General features: G+C 38.5%; 1 protein-coding gene across 1 annotated transcript; it reads left to right on the top strand.

Moving 5' to 3' along the window:
- Window positions 1-26,482, top strand: LOC140877699 (uncharacterized). The gene is made up of 10 exons (XM_073281254.1): window positions 1-260; window positions 325-397; window positions 496-1,070; window positions 1,196-1,298; window positions 1,803-2,097; window positions 2,347-2,516; window positions 2,986-3,104; window positions 3,308-3,424; window positions 3,920-4,151; window positions 26,360-26,482. Exons 1-10 carry the CDS (start codon window positions 1-3, stop codon window positions 26,480-26,482), a joined length of 2,067 nt encoding a protein of 688 aa, XP_073137355.1.
- Window positions 26,483-27,528: the final 1,046 nt, after the last annotated feature.

Raw genomic sequence — 27,528 nt, 5'->3', positions numbered from 1 at the left:
ATGGTGAGGGAAGCGACGAGGGCCGAGTTGGAGACAGTGCATGAGAGAATTAGTAAAATTGAAGTTGGTGCTAGTGATGATGATGAGAGTTTTGGTGATAATTGGGGTACAAGTAGGCGAGATCAAGAGGGTGTAAGAAATAGAAGGGAAGCGAGGCGTGGGAAATACGTTGAAAGGGGTAGAGAGGATGGAAACATTAGTGGTATTAAGATGAAGATCCCTTCGTTTCATGGGAAATCTGATCCGGAGGCTTATTTAGAGTGAGAGATGAGGGTGAAATCTTTATTTGATTGTCACTACTACAATGATTTGAAAAAAATAAAGTTGGCGGTGGTTGAGTTTGTGGATTACGCAATTATTTGGTGGGATCAATTTGTTATTTCTTGGAGGAGAAATTGTGAGAGGCCTATTGAGACGTGGGATGAGATGAAGCAAATCATGAGAAAGAGGTACATACCTAATTACTATTATCGTGACATGTTTAGGTGATTGCAGAATTTGAAGCAAGGTTCGAGGAGTGTAGAAGACTACTTCAAGGAGTTGGAAGTTACTATGATTCGAGCTAACATTGAGGAAGATCGTGAAGCAAACATGTCCAGATTTTTATGCGGTTTGAATAGGGATATTCAAGACCAAGTGGAGCTTCGACATTGTGTGGATCTTGAGGAGATGGTGCAATTGGTTATGAAAGTGGAGCAACAGCTCAAAATAAGAGGCATGGGTCGAGTTTCCTCGGGTGGAGGATCTTTTACTCCTTGGCATCCAAACATTGTCAAACGAGAGGATGTCAAACCGGTGTCCAAGCCAAAAAGCGACATCAAGCAAGGAACACCAAATCAAGGAGTGCAAGATAAATCTGAAACTCCTAGTAATCGTTCTAGAGATATTAAATGCTTTAGGTGTGAATGTGTTGGTCATATTGCTAGCCAATGCCCAAATAAAAGAATTATGATTATGAGTGCTTGTGGTGAGATTGTATCTGAAAGTGAGGAGGATGTGGAAAATTATGATGATATGTCTGCGTTGGAGGATCCCGATGATGAGGGATATGATGCAGTTGTTGATGAATTGTTGGTGACTAGGAGAATTTTGAATGTGCAACAAAAGGAGGAGGAAGAAAATCAAAGAGAAAATTTATTCCATTCTAGATGCTTTGTGAATAATAAAGTGTGTAATGTTTTTTTTATGGTGGTAGTTGCACTATTGTTTTGAGTTATGAGCTTGTGGAGAAGTTGAGTTTGCCTACTATAAAGCATCCTCAACCTTATAAATTGAAGTGGTTCAATGATAGTTCTGAGGTAAGGGTAGCCAAGCAAGTTGTGGTATCGTTTTCTATTGGAAATTATGTGTATGAAGTATTGTGTGATGTGGTGCCTATGAAAGCTTGTCATATCTTGTTGGGTAGATCATGACAATTTGATAGGAGGGTCGTTCATGATGACTTTAAAAATCGTTATTTATTTACTTTTAAAAATTAGCCTATTGTATTGTTACCTATGACTCCAAAGCAAGTGTGGAGGATCATTTAAAAAAGAAAAAGAGAGAAGAGGCTGAAAAAAGAGTGATAAAAAAAGTTAGATGACCTTGTTAAAAAAATGAGAGAAAAAAAGATTGAATAAAAAGAGGCCGACAAAAAAATATATATGACACAAAAGAGTGAGTTGCAAGAGATCTCGCATACTCATACTCCACTTGTGTTAATTTTCCATAAGGAGATTCTCCTAAACACAAGTGATATAGTCGAAAATCTTCCGAGCAATAAAATTTCTCTTTTGCATGAATTTGAAGAATTATTTCCGTAGGAGCTGCCTCAAGGATTACAACCTTTGAGGGGAATTGAACATCAAATTGATTTGGTACCCGGAAGTGCATTGCCAAATCATCCAGCTTATAGAAGTAACCCGGAGGAGACTAAGGAACTACAAAGGCAGGTAAGTGAACTTTTAGATAAAGGTTTTGTGCGTGAATCCATGCCACCTTGTGCAGTGCATGTGTTGTTAGTACCTAAGAAAGATGGTTCATGGCGTATGCGTGTGGATTGTAGAGCCATTAATAACATTACCATCAAGTATAGGCATTTCATACCTATACTAGATGGTATGTTGGATGAATTTCATGGTTTTAGTATTTTAAGTAAAATTGATCTTAAAAGTGGTTACCATCAAATTATGATGAGAGAGGGTGATGAATGGAAAACTGCTTTTAATACAAAATATGGTTTGTATGAGTGGTTGGTTATGCATTTTGGATTAACTAATGCACCTAGTACTTTTATGAGTTTGATGAATAATGTGTTGCGTGCACATATTGGAAAATTTGTGTTGGTTTATTTTGATGATATATTAGTGTATAATAAGAATTTGAATTTGCATGTGGAACACTTGAAAATTGTTCTAATCACATTAAAAGCTGAGAAATTATATGCTAACTTGAAAATGTGTGTTTTTTGTACAAAAAAACTTGTATTCCTCGATTTTGTTGTGAGTGCTCAAGGGGTGAAAGTTGATGAGGAAAAGGTAAGTGAAATTTGAGATTGGCCAACGCCTACTTCTATTGTTCATGTTCGAAGTTTTCATGGTCTTGCAAGTTTCTATAGGAGATTTGTGAAAGATTTCAGCACTTTGGCGGCACCTATGACTGCAGTGATCAACAAGAACATTTCATTCCATTGGGGCGAGGAGCAAGAGAAGTCTTTTAATATTATAATGAAAAAATTAATTAATTCTCCTTTACTTGTTTTACCTGATTTTGCTATTAATTTTGAAATTGAATGTGATGCATCAGGTATAGGGATTGGAGGCATTTTGATTCAAGGTGGACGACCAGTCGCATATTTTAGTGAGAAATTGAGCGGAGCGGCTTTGAACTACCGACCTATGATAAGGAGTTCTATGCATTGGTTCGAGTGCTTGAGACTTGCCAGCATTACTTGAGGCCTACAGAGTTTGGGATTCATATGGATTATGAATCTTTGAAACATCTCAGGGACAACAGAAGCTGAACAAGAGACATGCTAAGTGTGTAGCGTTCATGGAGACTTTTTCCTACATAATCAAGTATAATCAAGGTAAGGAAAATATTGTGGTTGATACGTTGTCACGGAGGTACGTACTCTTGTCCACTTTAGATTCTCTATTTTTAGGATTTGAACATGTTAAAGAGTCGTATGCTAGTGATATTGATTTTGGTGAAATCTATGAGTAATGTATGTGTGTCCCAAAGATAAAATTTTCATTCATGATGGGTACTTGTTTAAGGAAGATAAGTTGTATATTCCTAAATCTTCTATTCATGAATTATTTGTTAGGGAATCACATAGAGGAGGTTTAATGGGGCACTTTGGTGTGGCTAGAACTTATCAAACTTTGCGTAAACATTTTTATTGGCCTCACATGAAGCATGATGTAGAGAAAGTGTGTGAAAGGTGTGTGACGTGTAAAAAAGCTAAGTCTAGACAACAACCACATGGACTTTATACTCCACTTCCTGTTCCTAGTGAACCGTGGGTAGATATTTATATGTATTTTGTTCTAGGACTACTGAGATCTAAGAAGGGGATAGATTCTATATTTTTTGTGGTTGATCGATTTTTGAATATGACTTATTTTATTGCGTGTCATAAAATTGACGATGCTTCGCATGTTTCTGATTTATTCTTTGGTGAAATTGTGAGATTGCATGGCATGCCAAGGAGTATTGTGTTTGATAGAGATACTCGTTTCTTGAGCTACTTTTGGAAAACTTTATGATGCAAACTTGGTACTAAATTACAGTTTTCGACTACATGTCATCCTCAAACGGATGGTCAAACTTAAGTTTTTGATAAGACGTTAGGAACTTTGTTGCGTACTATAATTAAGAAAAATTTGAAAAGTTGGGAGGATTGTTCTCCTTTTGTTGAATTTGTATATAATCGTAGTGTGCATTCTAACACACATTTTTCTCCATTTGAAATTGTGTATGGTTTTAATCTGTTAACTCCATCAGATTTGATGTCTTCGCCTATGAGTGAAAGGATTAACATGGATAAAAAGAATAAGGCGGAGTTTGTGAGAAATTTGCATGAGAAGGTGAAGGCGAATATTGAAAAGAATAATTTGCATTACATTACGCAAGCAATTAAGGGGAAAAAGAAGGTTTTTTTGAACCAGGTGATTGGGTGTGGTTGCACTTGAGAAATTAGCAATTTCCGGAAAAGAGGCTGTAACGCCCTCAACCTATGAAAACGTTACTCGACTAACATGACCTAAAATTTAAGCAAAATCACAAAAATTCAATAGATGTATACATACATCAAACCTTACTTAAATCATTTCAGAATAGTTTACAAACCAAATCCAAACCTTAAAATTTATAAAACTTGTTTTCAACATTAAAATACCTCATAAAGTTGCAAATGACTCAATAAATAGCACAATCATCACATAACACACTCATGCATCGCTCGCCTGTCCGAGTCCTTACTCCTCTTCATGCCCGACATTGAACTCGTCAACATATGCATAAATGTCATCTTCATTACCTGCACCATTCAAGTATAGTGAGTCTAAAGACTCAGCAAGTATATGCAGTAAAAATCGTGAGATTTCAAATATCATTTAAACGTAACATAACATAACATATACTCATCATTTGGTGACGAACTATGCGAAATTGTGGCAACCGTCATAATGGGCACATTCATATTTTTTTGTTGATCAACAAGCATATGGAACTAAGCCTCATAACATTCGTTCTTTGGAAAGGCCCTCTCCGGAGCTCATCCCGGAGCACGAGTCCCGTGTACTTATCCGTCTCATGAGCCATGTTTGGAAAGGCCCTCTCTGGAGCCCAAACCGGAGCACCAATCCCGTGTTTGCCACCACAAAGACACATAAGACATGAAAAGCATTTTCATACATTAACATGTCATTCATTTTTCATATCATATCATTATCATCTCATCATAACATTCCATCTTTGCATGACTTGTATGCCATAAAACATTCATCATAACATCATGATTCCTTTCATAAACTTTTATGTCGTGTTCTTAAAAACTTACTCGATAACTTCATGCATATCATTGAAGATTAAAAATCATACTCCCATATTAAACATAGCTTTCATGAATAAACATAGACATGTACATGCATCACATAGCGTAATCGGTCCACGTAAGTCATTTTTTTCGTTCTTGAGTTAAAACTTAAAGATTTTTGCATAAAAACTCTTAAATATATTTTAGAAGCCTTAAAAGATCATAAACATTAATTTATGACCCTAAAATAACATACAAAAATATTCCAATCAAAAGGCCATGCGCGGGGGCACCACCTTTCGGGCGCGGGCGCGCATGATCTGCTGATGGGTCTGCTTGTTTGTTCTTAAACTCTGTTTTTCATTCGGAATTTGGAAAGGAATTAAACATGCAAGTTGTAGCCCTTGATCTTGGATTTCCAATGCCGAAAACCTCACCTCCATTGGATTTTGCATTAAAACATTATACGCATTCTCCCAAGAAGGGTTAGTTAAGGAAATTCAAAACAATCGACACACTTCGGGGAGATTTTGGCCAAACATCCAAAATGATTTTGACAAAACTCAAAACACAAAAATTGTAGACATTTAAACTAGCGTTCAAATAAAGTAAGCCTCATCTCATTTGGATTACTACACTAGTCTTGATCCTCAAAATCATGACGAGCGTCGCTAATCCAAAACAACCCAACACATGTAATAATTCAAAACTTTAACTCAAACTAACTCTAACACTTCAAATTCAACACATATTTTCAAAATCATTCATTTTTCAACTCTAACCCATAATAATCCATCAACACACATTATTTATCAAGAATATATCAAGAATTTCTCAACCCATACTTCAAGAACTCGTCAAGAATGGTTTACGTTTCACGATTTCATAACCTCATAATTTCATGCTCTTGAAATTATAAAAAAATCATGCATATATACCTCAACATAAATAATTTCATATTAACATAATTATACCTTGAATGGTGGTTTCAAAAGCTTTAAAAACTTGCCTTGAATTGAGGTTAAGATGATCCGGATTTTCGGAGATGGAACTAACCACGAAGAGGAGCAAGATTGGAGTTTAACTTCGAAATTTCTTGAAGGAACAGTGTAGTGCTCCAGGAAGAATCAGAGAATAAGGATGAAAAGAAAAAATAAAGAAGAATAAGATAGACGTGAAGGAGGGGAATTATTGGAAGACAAACTCATAATGAAATGTGGAACGTGGTAGAAGAGTGTTCCTTTCAACACTTAATTCGCGTCGTGGTAAATAATTAAAATTTAGTCTACCACTCTTCCTTGACTCGACTGATAAAAATACTATCTCCCAAGTTGTTTATTCACAGTATATCAATATTATACTTAAAATACTCGTGAAAATACGTTCTAATACTTCGTTCGTAAGTTAGCCTCGTCCCACGAGTCCAGAATCAAACTCAACCTGGAATCATTTACTTAATCAAAATTGTTAAATATAAATAAACATAATCATGAAATCATATTCATTAGATAATAACTTTAACAATTTAAGGCATAAAATCATTTAAAAATTATTTTAAAATCATCGTGAGCAAGTTTGGTGGATTCGGACCTTACAACTCTACCCTCCTTAAAAGAATTTTGTCCTTGAAATTCGACTTACCAAAAAGTTCCGGGTATCGACTACGCATATCCTGTTCGGTTTCCCAAGTATCTTCTTCCACCAATTGATTTCGCCACAAAATTTTTACCATCTTGATTTCTTTGTTCCTCAACATTCGGACTTTCCTATCCAATATTTGAATAGGTACCTCCTCATAAGAAAAGTCGGGCGTCCATTGAGCTGGTTCATGGCGAATGACGTGCGAAGGATTTGAGATATAATTTCTCAACATTGAGACATTGAAGACATTGTGTACTCCTTCCAGACTTGGAGGAAATGCTATTCGGTAAGCTCTTGTTACAATCTTGTCTAGGATATCAAAAGGCCTTATATATCTCGGGCTCAGCTTCCCTTTATTCCCAAATCTCAAGACTTCTTTTCAAGGTGACACCTTCAAGAACACGTGATCACCTACCTGGAACTACAATTACCTACGCCTCCGATCGGCATAGCTTTTTTGATGGCTCTGTGCTGTCAACATCCTGTCTCTAATTTTTGATATCATATCAATGTTGGAGAACGCGGCGATCAGATCAATCAGAATTGAAACCCGGTGCAGCGGAAGTTTAAAATTTTTATATGGAACGATTCCATAATAGGTATCAAAACTTTTACGATTAAATTGTGTGTGTAAAAATTAAATAACAATTATAAATTTTTACCTCCAATCTCGAATCGAGATTATGGACACCAACAGATTGCTCTGCTCTTGTTGTATATCCCTGGAACTGATGGACGAACTGTTCTTCAATCAGGTCCACGAACGGATAATTAATCCCTCTGATAGATTGCACTAGAAAATCTATCAGAAGTTTCTACGAAGAGAATTAACGAATTTGATCCGTTAAATCAGACTGTAATTCAAAATTCACAGACTGGATTTTACTGAGGAGAGAGGAAAAGGGGGCGGCCACTTCAGAAAAAAATAATTAGGGTTTTCGAAAATTTGAGACCTGTTGTGTAATTTCTGTACTGCAATAACTTATTTATAATGTAGGCCGCTAACAGCTTAGGGCCCATTAGTCATATGTTCATGCCCGACAAGCAAAGCCCGCATGTTCAGAAATTAATATAAAATTCATCATGACTCCGATTGATAAACCGATTTCACCAATGTGCACAGAAACCATTTCTGCACCTTTTAAAGTCAAGATAAATTTTTCTGAATCCGAATTCAGTGGTTTCCAAAAATGCCCATCCCTATGTCATTTTAGGAAATCTTACTCCTCTACTCTTAAATAAGAAGTCCAACTTCTTTGTTCATTAAATTTAACTCTTTAAATTTAACTATCTCAATGGGGATTAAAAATCCATTACTCTGTGTGACCCTCAATGGTTCAGGGATACAGCTAGCCGTGGGCTCACAACTCTTGTGACTCGGAACAACAATTTCCGACTTGCCCATCGAATCATGGTAAGAGCGCCCAGAAACATCTCCCCATGATTCCCTAGGTATCACTGATAGTGCCTGCAAGAACCAATAGATTTTGGTTAGCGTACAGTACGGTCCCTTCATCCATATATCCCGATCGAATCAACAACCATTGGTAAATCGAGAGTCGTTCGAGATTCGATAACTATGCAATACATCTTGAAGATCAAATAGTGACATCGCATGTGCTACTAAGAAACCATTTCTTAAACCACATCATGTACTCTGGCCAGAGATTCGTCACACTAATATCTCCTCAGATCGCATAGGATATCCACACTCGCAAGTATGTGGTGAATCCTTGACAACAAAGCATCGACTCCTATATGTGTTGTAACTGTACCCAATCCCGACACCTGATGACCCCAATAGAGTCGGTAAACGAGTCAAAGCACAGTACTAGCATATAGAGTCTCAATGATGTTTTAAGTAGTAAGGACTAATGGTGTACAACCAAAACCGCGGACTTTATCCACTCGATAAGTGATAACCACTTGGAAAGTCCGGATAGGGTAGTTCGATCATTCATCGTATGAATATCCATTTGCATGCTTCGAACATCTCTATGTTCCTTACCAATGAAATGTGGTACTCTGCATCGCAAATGCTAGTCTCAAACTCGAGCGATCCTTATCCTTATTATCGGACGGCTCAATCGACTAGGAACAGTTTAGAATACACAGTGACTATAAGATGTGTTTCATGATAGACATCTCCATGTTCTACCACATCTTACATACACTATAGTATATTCAAGGTCTTTATCAAAACAACAATAGTATATCACAATATAACAATATGAAGAAAGATAAAGTCATTGCCATTAATAAAAGTGTAAATTATATTAAACAAAAGATTGTTTATACAAAGAGTCATCAAAGCCCTTAGCCACAAGTTGGCTCACCGGGCACCTACTCTTTCAATCTCCCACTTGCCCTAAAGCCAACTAGTCATACTACGTAGACCCATTGCTTTGCGATGTTTGTCAAATAATGGTCCTGGCAAGGGCTTAGTAAGTGGATCAGCGATATTTTCTGCAGAGGCCACTCTTTCGACAGTGATGTCTCCTCTTTCCACAATCTCCCGGATGATGTGGTATTTCCTCAGTACGTGTTTGGATCTTTGATGAGACCTTGGTTCCTTTGCCTGAGCAATGGCACCCGTGTTGTCACAGTACACCGGGACTGGACCAACAACTTCAGGAATGACGCCCAACTCTTGGACGAAATTCCTCATCCAAACGGCCTCTTTAGCAGCAGCTGATGCTGCAATGTATTCTGCCTCAGTGGTGGAATCCGCTGTGGTGTCCTGCTTGGAACTCTTCCAAGAGACAGCACCGCTATTGAGCATGAACACAAATCCAGAGGTTGACTTCGAGTCATCCACGTCACTTTGGAAGCTAGAGTCGGTATAGCCTTCCAATTTTAGTTCTCTTCCTCCATATACCATGAACATATTCTTAGTCCTTCGTAAGTACTTAAGAATGTCATTCACGGCTTTCCAATGCATTTGACCGGGATTAGCTTGATATCTGCTCGTGACACTCAGAGCAAATGCTACATCCGGTCTGGTAGATATCATCCCATACATGATACTACCTATGGCTGACGCATATGGTTGTCATTTTCTCTATCTCTTCATCCGTCTTGGGACACATAGACTTGGATAGAGAAACTCCATGACACATAGGTACATGTCCTCTCTTGGACCCATCCATTGAAAACCGTTTCAATATGGTGTCGATGTAGGTTGCTTGAGTGAGTCCTATCATTCTATTAGATCTATCTCTATAGATCTGTATCCCTAGAATATAGGATGCCTCACCCAAATCCTTCATCGAGAATCTACCTGATAACCATATCTTTGTTGACTGCAACATCCCTACATCATTCCCAATGAGTAGGATGTCATCAACATAAAGTACTAAGAATGTCACAGCATCCTTAACTACTTTTTTGTACACGCACGGTTCCTCCGGGTTCTTGATGAAACCAAAATCCTTTATTGTTTCATCAAATTTCTGGTTCCAACTTCTTGATGCTTGTTTTAGACCATAGATTGATCTCTGAAGCTTGCATACCTTATGCTCGCTTCGCATGGATGTGTAACCCTCAGGCTGCGTCATATAGATCTCTTCCTTAATGTTTCCATTAAGAAATGCAGTCTTCACATCCATTTGCCATATCTCATAGTCATACCAAGCAGCTATGGCAATAAGGATTCTTATGGACTTGAACATTGCAACTGGTGAAAAGGTTTCATCATAGTCAACTCCTTGTTTTTGAGTATAACCTTTCGCCACCAATCGTGCCTTGTAGGTCAATACCTTACCATCAGGCCCAAGCTTTCTCTTGTAGATTCATTTACACCCTATTGGAACAATTCCATCGGGAGGATCTACTAAAGACCAAACTTGGTTTGTATGCATCGAATCTATTTCCGACTGCATAGCTTCAAGCCATAAATTTGAATCCGCATCAGAAATTGCTTCCTTGAAGTTTCTTGGATCACATCCAACGTCGGGTTCATCTTGATCCCCTTCAAGAAGAAGACCATATCGAATAGGAGGTCTAGAAGTCGTCTCGGATCTTCTAGGTATAGGCGTGTCTATCAATGGTTCCTGAGGTGTAGGATCGTTATTTTGTATTTCGGGTTCTTCTCGAATTTCTTCGAGTTCCATCATCTCGCCTTTCTTATCCAATAAGAACTCCTTCTCCAAGAAGGTGGCATTCCTTGAAACAAACACCTTTGTTTCAGCAGGATGACAGAAATAATATCCGATTGAATTCTTCGGATACCCTACAAAATAACATAAGGTGGATCGACTATCCAACTTATCTCCCACTGTCTGCTTCACGTAAGCAGGACATCCCCAAATTCTCAAGTACGAATACTTAGGAGCTTTGCCATTCCATAACTCGTATGGTGTTTTGTCCACTGCTTTGGTGTGGACGTTGTTCAACAACAACACCGCCGTTTCAAGCGCGTAGCCCCAAAACGAAGGTGGAAGCTCAGTGAAGCTCATCATGGATCGAACCATGTCCAACAAAGTTCGATTACGACGCTCCGATACACCATTTAGCTGAGGTGTCATAGGAGGAGTCCACTGAGAGAGAATCCCATTCTCTTTCAGATAGTCCAAAAACTCGGTACTTAAGTATTCTCCACCTCGATCCGATCGAAGTGCTTTAATACTTTTACCTAGCTTGTTTTCTACTTCAGCCTTGAATTCTTTGAACTTTTCAAATGCTTCAGACTTATATTTCATTAAATATAAATACCCATACCTTGAATAATCATCAGTAAAGGTAATGAAGTATGTGTGGCCAAATTGAGTACCAATTCTAAATGGACCACAAACATCTGTATGGATCAAATCCAACAGATTTTGACTACGCTCAGGTTTCCCCTTAAAAGGAGATTTAGTCATTTTTCCTTTCAGGCAGGACTCACAAGTAGATAGAGATTTAATATCAGACATATCAAACATGCCCTCTCCCACTAGCTTGTTCATCCTCCTTGAGGAAATATGACCTAGCCTAGCATGCCAAAGGTTTGCCGGGTTTTGACTATCGATTTTCCTTTTGTTTGTTGTTACCGGTTTATCAACATAATTTATTGGAACGTCTTTTAATTTTAAGTTATATAGATCGTTTTCAAGTTGTCCATTTCCAATCAAACATTCATTCTTGTAAATATTGCAAATCCCATTCACAAAATTGCAAGAATAACCATCTCTATCAAGCATAGAAACAGAAATAATGTTTTTAATCAAATCTGGAACAAATAAAACATCTCTCAAAAGTAACTTAAAATCGTTCTGCAAAATTAAATAAACATCTCCCACAGCTTTAGCTTCAACTTTGGAACCATTTCCGAGCCTCAGCTGGGTCTCACCCATTCTAAGCTTGCGACTTCTTGTCATCACCTGCAAATCATTGCAAATGTGAGATCCACATCCGGTATCCAATACCCAAGAAGTAGTATTAAGTGAAACATTTATTTCAATATAGAACATACCCTTCGCAGTTCGCAACTGCTCTAGATATTCCTTGCAGTTACGTTTCCAATGACCGGGTTTCTTGCAGTGATGGCAAACTTGTTTAGACTTGTCCAATTTTTGCATGTAACATTTGGCCTTAAGATCATGGTCTAACCATTTCTCTAGTTCGGCCAACCTTTTGGCAGTTACATCAGCCGGGGCTGTTTTTGGAGAAGCCTTTTCTAACACTTAGAAAATCTTTTCCGAACTTAGGACAATCTTAACCTATGGAATCATTCTGTATTGTTTGCGCCAGTAAGTTTGTTTTGTTAGAGAATTGAGACATGTGGATTACGAAGATTCATCATAATGATATACTGAGATGAAGACAATTATCGATGATTGTTTAATTAATTTACTAAGACATAAAATAGGCGAAATTTATTTTATGAATCTCACTCCCACTATTTTAACGGTTTCACTACCCTCTAGTGAAAACGGAAAACTGTTTTCCTTAGTGGGAACATGGAGTCCAATTGACAAACTATGGTCCCGAATAATATCAGCCAACCATAATTTTCAAAAGGTAGAGCCCAATTGCTTCCAAAGCAACCTCCACGTTTTTACCTCATGTCCAATAAGGGCCCAATAATATGACGCCGTTTATTGTGACATGTCAAGATGACCCATCAATATTAAGTTGTGATGGATGGTCGCCATGTGGATCTCCCAATAATATGAGCCGATCCCATGGGAGTTCCACCCAACTTAAAACATGTGTTGATCCAATGTACAGCTTTTCGACGAACGGGCCCCCCCAATAATATGAGCCGAACCGTATCCGCGGGTAGCATCTCATACATTGATCGTTGATGGAAGGTAGGAACATTTAAACAATTTTAAATTTCCTTTATTTATCTTGATATCAATTTTAAATCATATTTAAAATGAGGGATTTTTAATTTTGAAAATTTGTCTCATCATTTTATAAATTTGTATGCTTGCGGGATTCATACAATTTTGTCTAAAACATGCATACAACGATAATATCATATATTATATAGGATGATCGATTCCATTTCTAATCGACCCGTGGTTGCCAATTACGAGTCTTAGTCCAATCCTAGGTAATATGCAGTATGCAATGCAATCCTATTACATTGAGCTTCCAATTTACATTTCTTCTGTCTTTATTGTCTGCTGGGCCCACCTCCATCTTCAAATCTTCATCTCCCACTAAGTCTAATGTATTTACAATAAATAACTATGACAAGCAGGGGATACATTTCAAGGGGTGGGAACGGGCCATAAACCAGGCCCACTTTTATTACATATGACAATTCATATTGGGTCATAAACCAGGCCCATTAATAAATCCAACAACAATAAAATCAAATGTAAATTCCTAACATACACCTACAAAATTGGTCATGGCAATCGATCATCCTTATCCAATAACATTTAATTCAAAATTAATTTATTGGATAACATGCAATGGCAATTTAAATTTAAAAGGATAAAATCATATTCCATATATAAAATCTTATTTTACATACAAAATCATATTTTGTCTTTTTATCAAATAAAATCATATTTTATCTATAAAATCCAATTTTATACATAAAATCATATTTTACTCAATATATCCATAAGATTATATCTTATCATCAATTGTACCAAAAATAATTAATTTCATAAAATATGATTTAACGGATAAAATATTTAAATTTTCCAAAAATTCAAATTTATCCAAAAATCAATTTTAAAATTTTCGGACTCGAACAATTTGATCCGATGCCTCGTGGACCAATCAAAAACAATTTTCGATCGGACCAAAAATAGAATTTTAACATATTAAAATTTAATTTTAAAATTAAAAAATTAATTTTTCCGCGGGCCGCCCGGGACACTCCCGGGCTGCCCGCGCCCCAAAGGGCTCGGGCCGGGCAGCGACCATCGCTGCCCCCCCGGGCAGCGATCCAATCGCTGCCCGGGTTTTGCCCGAAAAAAAAAAATTTTTATTTTTAAAATATTTATTTTGTTTCAAAAACCGAGGCTTAAAAATTTTTGTACAATCGATTTATTTAATCGCTAGATCTGAGCAACCTGGCTTTGATACCACTGTTTGGAGAACGCGACGATCAGATCAATCAGAATTGATACCCGGTGCAGCGGAAGTTTAAAATTTTTATATGGAACGATTCCATAATGGGTATCAAAACTTTTACGATCAAATTGTGTGTGTAAAAATTAAATAACAATTATAAATTTTTACCTCCAATCTCGAATCGAGATTATGGACACCAACAGATTGCTCTGCTCTTGTTGTATATCCCTGGAACTGATGGACGAACTGTTCTTCAATCAGGTCCACGAACGGATAATTAATCCCTCTGATAGATTGCACTAGAAAATCTATCAGAAGTTTCTACGAAGAGAATTAACGAATTTGATCCGTTAAACCAGACTGTAATTCAAAATTCACAGACTGGATTTTACCGAGCAGAGGGGAAAAGGGGGCGGCCACTTCAGAGAAAAATAATTAGGGTTTTCGAAAATTTGTGACCTGTTGTGTGTAATTTCTGTACTGCAATAACTTATTTATAATGTAGGCCGCTAACAGCTTAGGGCCCATTAGTCATAAGTTCAAGCTCGACAAGCAAAGCCCGCTGTTGGAGAACTTGGCGATCAGATCAATTAGGATTGATACCCGGTGCAGCGAAAGTTTAAAATTTTTATATGGAACGATTCCATAATGGGTATCAAACTTACGATTAAATTGTGTGTGTAAAAATTAAATAACGATTATAAAATTTTTACCTCCAATCTCGAAGCGAGATTATGGACACCAACAGATTTCTCTGCTCTTGTTGTATATCCCTGGAACTGATGGACGAACTGTTCTTCAATCAGGTCCACGAACGGATATTTAATCCCTCTGATAGATTGCACTAGAAAATATATCAGAAGTTTCTACGAAGAGATTAACAAATTTGATCCGTTAAACCAGACTGCAATTCAAAATTCACAGACTGGATTTTCCGAGCAGAGGGGAGAAGGGGGGCGGCCACTACTGAGAGAAAATAACTAGGTTTTTCGAAAATTGTGACCTGTTGTGTGTAATTTCTGTACTGCAATAACTTATTTATAATGTAGGCCACTAACAGCTTAGGGCCCATTAGTCATAAGTTCAAGCCCGACAAGCAAAGCCTGCATGTTCAGAAATTAATATAAAATTCATCGTGACTCCGATTGATAAACCGATTTCACCAATGTGCACAGAAACCATTTCTGCACCTTTTAAAGTCAAGATAAATTTTTCTGAATCCGAATTCAGTGGTTTCCAAAAATGTCCATCCCTATGTCATTTTAGTAAATCTTACTCCTCTACTCATAATTAAGAAGTCCAACTTCTTTGTTCATTAAATTTAACTCTTTAAATTTAACTATCTCAACGGGGATTAAAAATCCATTACTCTGTGTGACCCTCAATGGTTCAGGGATACAGCTAGCCGTGGGCTCACAACTCCTTGTGACTCGGAACAACAATTTCCGACTTGCCCATCGAATCATGGTAAGAGCGCCTAGCAACATCGCCCCATGATTCCCTAGGTATCACTGATAGTGCCTGCAAGAACCAATAGATTTTGGTTAGCGTACAGTACGGTCCCTTCATCCATATATCCCGATCGAATCAACAACCATTGGTATATCGAGAGTCATTCGAGATTCGATAACTATGCAATACATCTTGAAGATCAAATAGTGACATCGCATGTGTTACTAAGAAACCATTTCTTAAAACACATCATGTACTCTGGCCAGAGATTCGTCACACTAATATCTCCTCAGATCGCATAGGATATCCACACTCGCAAGTATGTGGTGAATCCTTGACAACAAATCATCGACTCCTATATGTGTTGTAACTGTACCCAATCCCGACACCTGATGACCCCAATAGAGTCGGTAAACGAGTCAAAGCACAGTACTAGCATATAGAGTCTCAATGATGTTTCAAGTAGTAAGGACTAATGGTGTACAACCAAAACCGCGGACTTTATCCACTCGATAAGTGATAACCACTTGGAATGTCCGGATAGGGTAGTTCGATCATTCATCATATGAATATCCATTTGCATGCTTTGAACATCTCTATGTTCCTTACCAATGAAACGTGGTACTCCGCATCGCAAATGCTAGTCTCAAACTCGAGCGATCCTTATCCTTATTATCGGACGGCTCAATCGACTAGGAACAGTTTAGAATATACAGTGACTATAAGATGTGTTTCATGATAGACATCTCCATGTTCTACCACATCTTACATACACTATAGTATATTCAAGGTCTTTATCAAAACAACAATAGTATATCACAATATAACAATATGAAGAAAGATAAAGTCATTGCCATTAATAAAAGTGTAAATAATATTAAACAAAAGATTGTTTATACAAAGAGTCATCAAAGCCCTTAGCCACAAGTTGTCTCACCGGGCACCCACTCTTTCAATCTCCCACTTGCCCTAAAGCCAACTAGTCATACTACGTAGACCCATTGTTTCGCGATGTTTGTCAAACAATGGTCCTGGCAAGGGCTTAGTAAGTGGATCAGCGATATTGTCTGCAGAGGCCACTCTTTCGACAGTGATGTCTCCTCTTTCCACAATCTCCCGGATGATGTGGTATTTCCTCAGTACGTGTTTGGATCTTTGATGAGACCTTGGTTCCTTTGCCTGAGCAACGGCACCCGTGTTGTCACAGTACACCGGGACTGGACCAACAACTTCAGGAATGACGCCCAACTCTTGGACGAAATTCCTCATCCAAACGGCCTCTTTAGCAGCAGCTGATGCTGCAATGTATTCTGCTTCAGTGGTGGAATCCGCTGTGGTGTCCTGCTTGGAACTCTTCCATGAGACAGCACCGCCATTGAGCATGAACACAAATCCAGAGGTTGATTTCGAGTCATCCACGTCACTTTGGAAGCTAGAGTCGGTATAGCCTTCCAATTTTAGTTCTCTTCCTCCATATACCATGGACATATTCTTAGTCCTTCGTAAGTACTTAAGAATGTCATTCACGGCTTTTCAATGCATTTGACCGGGATTAGCTTGATGTCTGCTCGTGACACTCAAAGCAAATGCTACATCCGGTCTGGTAGATATCATCCCATACATGATACTACCTATGGCTGACGCATATGGTACATGTGTCATTTTCTCTATCTCTTCATCAGTCTTGGGACACATAGACTTGGATAGAGAAACTCCATGACACATGGGTAGATGTCCACTCTTGGACCCATCCATTGAAAATCGTTTCAATATGGTGTCGATGTAGGTTGATTGAGTGAGTCCTATCATTCTCTTAGATCTATCTCTATAGATCTGTATCCCTAGAATATAGGATGCCTCACCCAAATCCTTCATCGAGAATCTACCTGATAACCATATCTTTGTTGACTGCAACATCCCTACGTCATTCCCAATGAGTAGGATGTCATCAACATAAAGTACTAAGAATGTCACAGCATCCTTAACTACTTTCTTGTACACGCATGGTTCCTCCGGGTTCTTGATGAAACCAAAATCTTTTATTGTTTCATCAAATTTCTGGTTCCAACTTCTTGATGCTTGTTTTAGACCATAAATTGATCTCTGAAGCTTGCATACCTTATGCTCTCTTCCCATGGATGTGTACCCCTCAGGCTGCTTCATATAGATTTCTTCCTTAATGTCTCCATTAAGAAAAGCAGTCTTCACATCCATTTGTCATATCTCATAGTCATACCATGTAGCTATGGCAATAAAGATTCTTATGGACTTGAACATTGAAACTGGTGAAAAGGTTTCATCATAGTCAACTCCTTGTCTTTGAGTATAACCTTTTGCCACCAATCGCGCCTTGTAGGTCAATACCTTACCATCAGGCCCAAGCTTTCTCTTGTAGATCCATTTACACCCTATTGGAACAATTCCATCGGGAGGATCTACTAAAGACCAAACTTGGTTTGTATGCATCGAATCTATTTCCGACTGCATAGCTTCAAGCCATAAATTTGAATCCGCATCAGAAATTGCTTCCTTGAAGTTTCTTGGATCACATCCAACATCGGGTTCATCTTGATCCCCTTAAAGAAGAAGACCTTATCGAATAGGAGGTCTAGAAGTCCTCTCGGATCTTCTAGGTACAGGCGTGTCTATCAATGGTTCCTGAGGTGTAGGATCGTTATTTTGTATTTTGGGTTCTTCTCGAATTTCTTCGAGTTCCATCATCTCGCCTTTCTTATCCAATAAGAACTCCTTCTCCAAGAAGGTGGCATTCCTTGAAACAAACACTTTTGTTTCAGCAGGATAATAGAAATAATATCCGATTGAATTCTTCGGATACCCTACAAAATAACATAAGCTGGATCGACTATCCAACTTATCTCCCACTGTCCGCTTCACGTAAGCAGGACATCCCCAAATCCTCAAGTACGAATACTGAGGAGCTTTGCCATTCCATAACTCGTATGGTGTTTTGTCCACTGCTTTAGTGTGGACGTTGTTCAACAACAATACTGCCATTTCAAGCGCATAGCCCCAAAACGAAGGTGGAAGCTCAGTGAAGCTAATCATGGATCGAACCATGTCCAACAAAGTTCGATTACGACGCTCCGATACACCATTCAGCTGTAGTGTCATAGGAGGAGTCCACTGAGAGAGAATCCCATTCTCTTTTAGATAGTCCAAAAACTCGGTACTTAAGTATTCTCCACCTCGATCCGATCGAAGTGCTTTAATACTTTTACCTAGCTTGTTTTCTACTTCAGCCTTGAATTCTTTGAACTTTTCAAATGCTTCAGACTTATATTTCATTAAATATAAATACCCATACCTCGAATAATCATCAGTAAAGGTAATGAAGTAGGTGTGGCCATATTGAGTACCAACTCTAAATGGACCACAAACATCTGTATGGATTAAATCCAACAGATTTTGACTACGCTCAGGTTTCCCCTTAAAAGGAGATTTAGTCATTTTTCCTTTCAGGCAGGATTCACAAGTAGGTAGAGAGTTAATATCAGACTTATCAAACATGCCCTCTCCCACTAGCTTGTTCATCCTCCTTGAGGAAATATGACCTAGCCTAGCATGCCAAAGGTTTGCCGGGTTTTGGCTATCGATTTTCCTTTTGTTTGTTGTTGCCGGTTTATCAACATAATTTATTGGAACGTCTTTTAGTTTTAAGTTGTATAGATCGTTTTCAAGTTGTCCATTTCCAATTAAACATTCATTCTTGTAAATATTGCAAATCCCATTCACAAAATTGCAAGAATAACCATCTCTATCAAGCATAGAAACAGAAATAATGTTTTTAATCAAATCCGGAACAAATAAAACATCTCTTAAAATTAACTTAAAAACGTTCTGCAAAATTAAATAAACATCTCCCACGGCTTTAGCTTCAACTCTGGAACCATTTTCGAGCCTCAGCTGGGTCTCACCCATTCTAAGCCTGCGACTTCTTGTCATCACCTGCAAATCATTGCAAATGTGAGATCCACATCCGGTATCCAATACCCAAGAAGTAGTATTAAGTGAAACATTTATTTCAATATAGAACATACCCTTAGCAGTTCGCAACTGCTTTAGATATTCCTTGCAGTTACGCTTCCAATGACCGGGCTTCTTGCAGTAATGGCAAACATCCTTGGATTTTTCCATGTTTGAAGCCTTTGTCTTGTACTTCTTCACGGGTTCGATTTTCTTGGGTGGGGCAGAACGTTTCTTACCCTTTGTACTTGGCCCCTTCTTAGTAGAAGAAGAGGAGCCCACCAAGAAAGCCGGTTTATCCTTCTTTAATGTGGATTCATATGTCACAAGCATATTGACCATCTCTTCAAGGGAGGCCTCTATCTTGTTCATATTGAAATTCACCACAAATCCGTCAAACGAAGAAGGAAGAGACAGAAGTAGTAAGTCCACGTTGAGTTCATGCTCCAACACCAAATCAAGGGTTACCAACTTCTGTATGAGCCAAATCACTCGTACCCCATGATCACGGACCGAAGTCCCTTCACGCATGCGACACGCCATTAGCTCCTTTACAGTAGCGAACCTTTCAGCACTCGATTGAGCCCCAAAAAGTTCCTTGAGTTGTACGTGAATGTCAGCAGCATTCACGGTGTCCTCAAATCGCCTCTGGAGTTCATCAGACATCGAGGCTTGCATATAGCATTTGGTCTTGATATCATGGTCCCACCATGTATCAAGTTTGGCTAACTCTTCCGGACTTACGTCATCTGGTGCTTCCTTCGGAGGAGATTTTTCTAACACGTAGAGCATCTTCTCCGAAGTCAAGACAATCTTCAACTTACGGAACCATTCCGTATAGTTTGCGCCAGTCAACTTATTTTGTTCGAGGATCGAGAAAAGTGGATTACGCGAATTCATCTTATGAAATACTGAAAAGAAACAGACAAATATCAGTGATTGTTTAAGCAATTTACTAAGACATAAAATAGGCGAAATTTATTTTATGAATCTCACTCCCACTATTTTAACGATTTCACTACCCTCTAGTGAAAACGGGAAACTGTTTTCCTTAGTGAGAACATGGAGTCCAATTGACAAACTTATGGTCCCGAATAATATCAGCAAACCATAATTTTCAAAAGGTAGAGCCCAATTGCTTCCAAAGCAACCTCCACGTTTTTACCTCATGTCCAATAAGGGCCCAATAATATGACGCCGTTTATTGTGACATGTCAAGATGACCCATCAATATTAAGTTGTGATGGACGGTCGCCATGTGGATCCCCCAATAATATGAGCCGATCCCATGGGAGTTCCACCCAACTTACAACATGTGTCGATCCAATGTACAGCTTTCCGACGAACGGGCCCCCCCAATAATATGAGCCGGACCGTATCCGCGGGTAGCATCTCATACATTGATCGTTGATGGAAGGTAGGAACATTTAAACAAATTTAAATTTCCTTTATTTATCTTGATATCAATTTTAAATCATATTTAAAATGAGGGATTTTAATTATAAAAATTTTTCTCATCATTTTAAAATTTTGTATGCTTGTCGGATTCACACAATTTTGTCTAAAACATGCATACAACTATAATATCACATATTATATAGGATGATCGATTCCATTTCTAATCGACCCGTGGTTGCCAATCACGAGTCTTAGTCCAATCCTAGGTAATATGCAGTATGCAATACAATCCTATTACATTGAGCTTCCAATTTACATTTCTTCTGTCTTTATTGTCTGCTGGGCCCACCACCGTCTTCAAATCTTGATCTCTCACTAAATTTAATGTATTTACAATAAATAACAATGACAAGTAGGGGATACATTTTCAAGGGGTGGGAACGGGCCATAAACCAAGCCCACTTTTATTACATTTGACAATTCATATTGGGCCATAAACCAGGCCCATTAATAAAACCAACAACAATAAAAACAAATGTAAATTCCTAACATACACCTAAAAACTTGGTCATGACAATCGATCATCCTTATCCAATAACATTTAATTCAAAATTAATTTATTGGATAACATGCAATGGTAATTTAAATTTAAAAGGATCAAATCATATTTCATACATAAAATCTTATTTTATATACAAAATCATATTTTATCTTTTTATCAAATAAAATCATATTTTATCTATAAAATCCAATTTTATACATAAAATCATATTTTACTCAATATATCCATAAGATCATATCTTATCATCAATTGTACCAAAAATAATTAATTTCAAAATTCAATTTAACGGATAAAATATTTAAATTTTCCAAAAATTCAAATTTATCCAAAAATCAATTTTTAAATTTTCGGACTCGAACAATTCGATCCGACGCCTCGTGGACCAATCAAAAAACAATTTTCGATCGGACCAAAAATAGAATTTTAACATATTAAAATTTAATTTAAAAATTAAAAAATTAATTTTTCCCGCGGGCCGCCCGGGACATTCCCGGGCTGCCCGCGCCCTAAGGAGGTCGGGCCGGGCAGCCCGACTGCCCCTAGGGCAGCGCCGTACGCCGCCCTGCGCCCTGCGCCCTGCGCAGCGCTGGGCAGCGACCATCGCTGCCCCCCCCCCCCGGGCAGCGATCCAATCTCTGCCCGGGTTTTTGCCCGAAAAAAAAAATTTTATTTTAAAATATTTATTTTGTTTCAAAAACCGAGGCCTAAAAAATTTTTGTACAATCGATTAATTTAATCGCTTGATCTGAGCAACCTGTCTCTGATACCACTGTTGGAGAACTTGGCGATCAGATCAATTAGGATTGATACCCGGTGCAGCGGAAGTTTAAAATTTTTATATGGAACGATTCCATAATGGGTATCAACCTTACGATTAAATTGTGTGTGTAAAAATTAAATAACGATTATAAAATTTTTACCTCCAATCTCGAAGCGAGATTATGGACACCAACAGATTTCTCTGCTCTTGTTGTATATCCCTGGAACTGATGGACGAACTGTTCTTCAATCAGGTCCACGAACGGATATTTAATCCCTCTGATAGATTGCACTAAAAAATCTATCAGAAGTTTCTACGAAGAGATTAACGAATTTGATCCGTTAAACCAGACTGCAATTCAAAATTCACAGACTGGATTTTCCGAGCAGAGGGGAGAAGGGGGGCGGCCACTACTGAGAGAAAATAACTAGGTTTTTCGAAAATTGTGACCTGTTGTGTGTAATTTCTGTACTGCAATAACTTATTTATAATGTAGGCCACTAACAGCTTAGGGCCCATTAGTCATAAGTTCAAGCCCGACAAGCAAAGCCCGCATGTTCAGAAATTAATATAAAATTCATCGTGACTCCGATTGATAAACCGATTTCACCAATGTGCACAGAAACCATTTCTGCACCTTTTAAAGTCAAGATAAATTTTTCTGAATCCGAATTCAGTGGTTTCCAAAAATGTCCATCCCTATGTCATTTTAGGAAATCTTACTCCTCTACTCATAATTAAGAAGTCCAACTTCTTTGTTCATTAAATTTAACTCTTTAAATTTAACTATCTCAACGGGGATTAAAAATCCATTACTCTATGTGACCCTCAATGGTTTAGGGATACAGCTAGCCGTGGGCTCACAACTCCTTGTGACTCGGAACAACAATTTTCGACTTGCCCATCGAATCATGGTAAGAGCGCCTAGCAACATCGCCCCATGATTCCCTTGGTATCACTGATAGTGCCTGCAAGAACCAATAGATTTTGGTTTGCGTACAGTACGGTCCCTTCATCCATATATCCCGATCGAATCAACAACCATTGGTATATCGAGAGTCGTTCGAGATTCGATAACTATGCAATACATCTTGAAGATCAAATAGTGACATAGCATGTGTTACTAAGAAACCATTTCTTAAAACACATCATGTACTCTGGCCAGAGATTCGTCACACTAATATCTACTCAGATCGCATAGGATATCCACACTCGCAAGTATGTGGTGAATCCTTGACAACAAAGCATCGACTCCTATATGTGTTGTAACTGTACCCAATCCCGACACTTGATGACCCCAATAGAGTCGGTAAACGAGTCAAAGCACAGTACTAGCATATAGAGTCTCAATGATGTTTCAAGTAGTAAGGACTAATGGTGTACAACCAAAACCGCGGACTTTATCCACTCGATAAGTGATAACCACTTGGAAAGTCCGGATAGGGTAGTTCGATCATTCATCATATGAATATCCATTTGCATGCTTCGAACATCTCTATGTTCCTTACCAATGAAACGTGGTACTCCGCATCGCAAATGCTAGTCTCAAACTCGAGCGATCCTTATCCTTATTATCGGACGGCTCAATCGAATAGGAACAGTTTAGAATATACAGTGACTATAAGATGTGTTTCATGATACCTGGCCACCAGTATAGCATCTGTAAATCCTTGAACATCTTCGTACTCCCTGGGTGAATGGAATACGGCACAGTGTGGGCCTCAGTCATCACATATTTCCTCAGTGAATCTACTGCTGGTACCCATATTCGCTCTTTGTGATGTACGATCCCATCCTTCACTGTGTACTAGACACCACCCTTGGTTTCATCTTTTTGTTTCCAAGTTAATAATTGCTGGTCTAAAGCCTGACCTGTTCGAATCTTGTCGAGCAAACTTGGAACCATTGTTAGAGCTGATATTGTACACATCTCCATAGGTTCAATCACTTCCAATCTGAGTCGTTCAAAATCTACAATCATCTCTTGTTGAGTTGTCATTATGTTCAAAGCCGCAGATTTACGACTCAAAGCATCAGCTACTACATTAGCTTTAACTGGATGGTAGCTAATATCACAGTCATAATCTTTCACCAATTCGAGCCATCTTCTCTGCCTCATGTTCAACTCCTTTTGGGTGAATAAATACTTCAAATTCTTATGATCGGTGAAAATCTGACACTTCTCACCATAAAGGTAATGTCTCCATAGTTTCAGTGCGAATACAACTGCTGCCAATTCAAGATCATAGGTAGGGCAATTCTTTTCATGAATCTTCATCTTTCGTGAAGCATATGCTATTACCTTTCCATCTTGCATCAAAACAGCACCTAATCCATACTTGGAAGCATCTGTATAAATTACGAATCAACTGGTGCCTTTCGGTATGGCTAGTACTGGTGCTGTCATCAACTTTTCCTTCAACTCCAGAAAGTTTTTCTCACACTGATCTGACCATTCAAACTTCACACTTTTGCAAGTTAATAATGTCAGTGGCAGTGTTATCTTGTAGAAATCCTGAATAAACTCCTATATTAGCCCGCTAATCCCAAGAAACTCCGTATCTCTGTAGCATTCTTTGGAGTAACCCAATTTTTTATTGCTTCTATTTTTGACGGATCAACTTCTATTCCCTTCGCTGAAACTAAGTGTCCCAAAAATGCAATCTTTTCAAGCCAAAATTCACACTTACTGAACTTAGCAAACAACTGTTTATCCTTCAAAATCTGTAAAACCGTAGTTAGATGCGGGCGATGCTCATCAAAACTACGAGAGTAGATCAATATGTCATCTATGAATACTATGACAAACTAATCTAAAAAAGGTTGGAAGACACTGTTCATAAGATCCATGAATACTACCGGTGCATTGGTTACTCCAAATGGCATGACTAAGAACTCGTAGCGGCCATACCGAGTCCTGAAAGCTGTTTTCTAAGTATCTTCATCTTTTACTTTCAATTGGAGGTAACTTGATCTCAGATTGATCTTGGAGAACACTACTGCCCCTTGTAATTGATCAAACAAATCATCTATTCTTGGCAGTGGATATTTGTTCTTCACTGTTACCCGGTTCAGCTCCCTGTAATCGATGCACAGTCTCATAGACCCGTCTTTCTTCTTGACAAACAATACCGGTGCACCCCAAGGTGACACACTCGGTCTAATAAAGCCTTTTTCAAGAAATTCTTGCAACTGTTCCTTCAATTCCTTCATTTCAGTCGGTGCTAACCTATACGGTGCTTTGGAAACTGGTTGGGTCCCGGGCATAAATTCAATCCCAAATTCTACCTCCCTACCTGGAGGTAATCCTGCAATATCATCAGGGAATACTTCTGGGAAATCTCTCACTACCTCGAGTTCTTCAAGTTTCGGTCGAGGTACTTCTTGGTCGCAAGTGACACTTGCAATGAAACCTGTACATCCTTTACTCAACAGTTGACATGCTTTACCACTGAAATTAAAAGAGAAGAATTATTTTTTGTTGTGGCATGGAATTGAAACGGTTCTCCATTCTTAGTTTTCAAAGAAATCGTCCTCCGTTTACAGTCTATGGTAGCCTCGTAACAAGACAACCAATCCATACCAAATATCACGTCAAAGCCCGAAATTTTGAGGATAATAAGATCAGCATGCAACTCCTGACCTTACATCTGTATACTGCATCCTCTGATAATCAAATCACTACTCAATTCTTCTCCTAAAGGTAAAGATATACTAAACCCCAAAATTGACTTATCCGGTACCAAACCCAATTTATTAACAAATTCAACAGATATGAATGAATGTGTAGCTCCAGTACCAATTAAGATATGAGCAGGAATACTGGAATCATTAATCATACCTGTGACGATGGCTGAGTTTGTGTCCACTTGCTCATGAGTCATGGCAAACACTCGGCCTTTGACCGGTCCACTTTGTTGGGGACATTCCTTCGCAAAATGTCCTGGTTGTTTGTACAAGTAACATACAGCAGTTCCCATCATACATTGGCATGAATGAATTTTTCCACATTTTTGACAAGCTGTTGGAGCACTTGCCGGTTTTGGTGCTGGTAGAGCCAACTGTTTCTGCCCTTGAGGTCGAGGCTGTTGTTGTTGGTATGGTCGGTGTTGGGGAAGCGCTTGGTACGGCCTCTTTCTGCTAGAATTTCCTTGCTGGTCTCGACCCTGATAGCTAGATCTCTTTGCCTATGACTCTCTGATAATATCGTTTCTGTCCTTTTCGGACAGCATGGCCTGATCTACCGCATCTTTGTAATTTTTCGCTCCACTTAGTCTAACATTCTTTCTGATGAAGGCATTCAACCCTTCTGTAAAGTGTTTCAATTCTTCAACAGGATCACCAGAAATCATCGGTACAAAGTATCTTCCCCTTTCAAACTTCTTTACATACTCCGAAATTGACATGCTTCCTCGACGGATTTCCAAAAACTCTCTAGCCAACCTGGTTCGGGTGCTCACTGTGAAATATTTGCCGTAGAACACATCCTTGAATCCATTCCAAGTAATGGTTGTTAGGTTCAACGCTGCTTTGGCTCCATTCCACCAAACACGAGCGTAATCGCGGAACATATAGGTAGCACATCTCAATCTATCCGCATCCATGATCTGCATGAATTCAAAAGCAGTCTCCATAGCTTGGAAGCATTGTTCCGCAATCAAAGGATCAGTCTCTCCTTTGAATTCAGGTGGTCCCAACTCTAAGAACCTTTTGTAGATAGGGTTTTGATTAGCTACAGGATGGTTATTTTCGGCATTAGCTGTCTGGGTTTGAAGCAACTGTTGGATTTGAGCTCCCTGAGCACGGCTTTGCTCTTGAAGCAGAGCAGTTAATTCCGCCAAAAACTGGTTGTTTTGATTATTCTCACTATCTGGCCCGCAATCACTATGGTTGTTGTTAGCGGCATTGGCATTGGCGTTGGTGTTATTTCCCCTACGTGATGTCATAGTCCTAAAGTCCAATATTATCCACACCGCTCAGTCACGATTCAAAACGTAAATATGCTTTAACATATAACATGCATACAATATCTCATCGCATTATCATACACATAATCAAATAAACATCATAACTTACAGACATGAAGATGGAGCGTTGGAGTTGTGGCGAGTATGCATGAATGTTTCATGAAAACCCAGAGCAAACTGCTCTGAAACCAAATAGTAATGCCCTCAACCTATGAAAACGTTA

Source organism: Henckelia pumila, chromosome 2 (genome assembly GCF_033568475.1).
Source record: "Henckelia pumila isolate YLH828 chromosome 2, ASM3356847v2, whole genome shotgun sequence".
NCBI lineage: Eukaryota > Viridiplantae > Streptophyta > Magnoliopsida > Lamiales > Gesneriaceae > Henckelia > Henckelia pumila.
This window is presented reverse-complemented; position numbering and strand designations above follow the sequence as displayed.

Excerpts from the sequence above, each read along its gene's own strand:
- LOC140877699 (XM_073281254.1), top strand. The coding sequence starts at position 1 with ATGGTGAGGGAAGCGACGAGGGCCGAGTTGGAGACAGTGCATGAGAGA. Across the intron at positions 1,299-1,802 it reads GGTTCAATGATAGTTCTGAG|GAGCTGCCTCAAGGATTACA; the intron begins GTAAGGGTAGCC and ends TTATTTCCGTAG. Across the intron at positions 3,105-3,307 it reads GTTGATACGTTGTCACGGAG|GGAATCACATAGAGGAGGTT; the intron begins GTACGTACTCTT and ends ATTATTTGTTAG.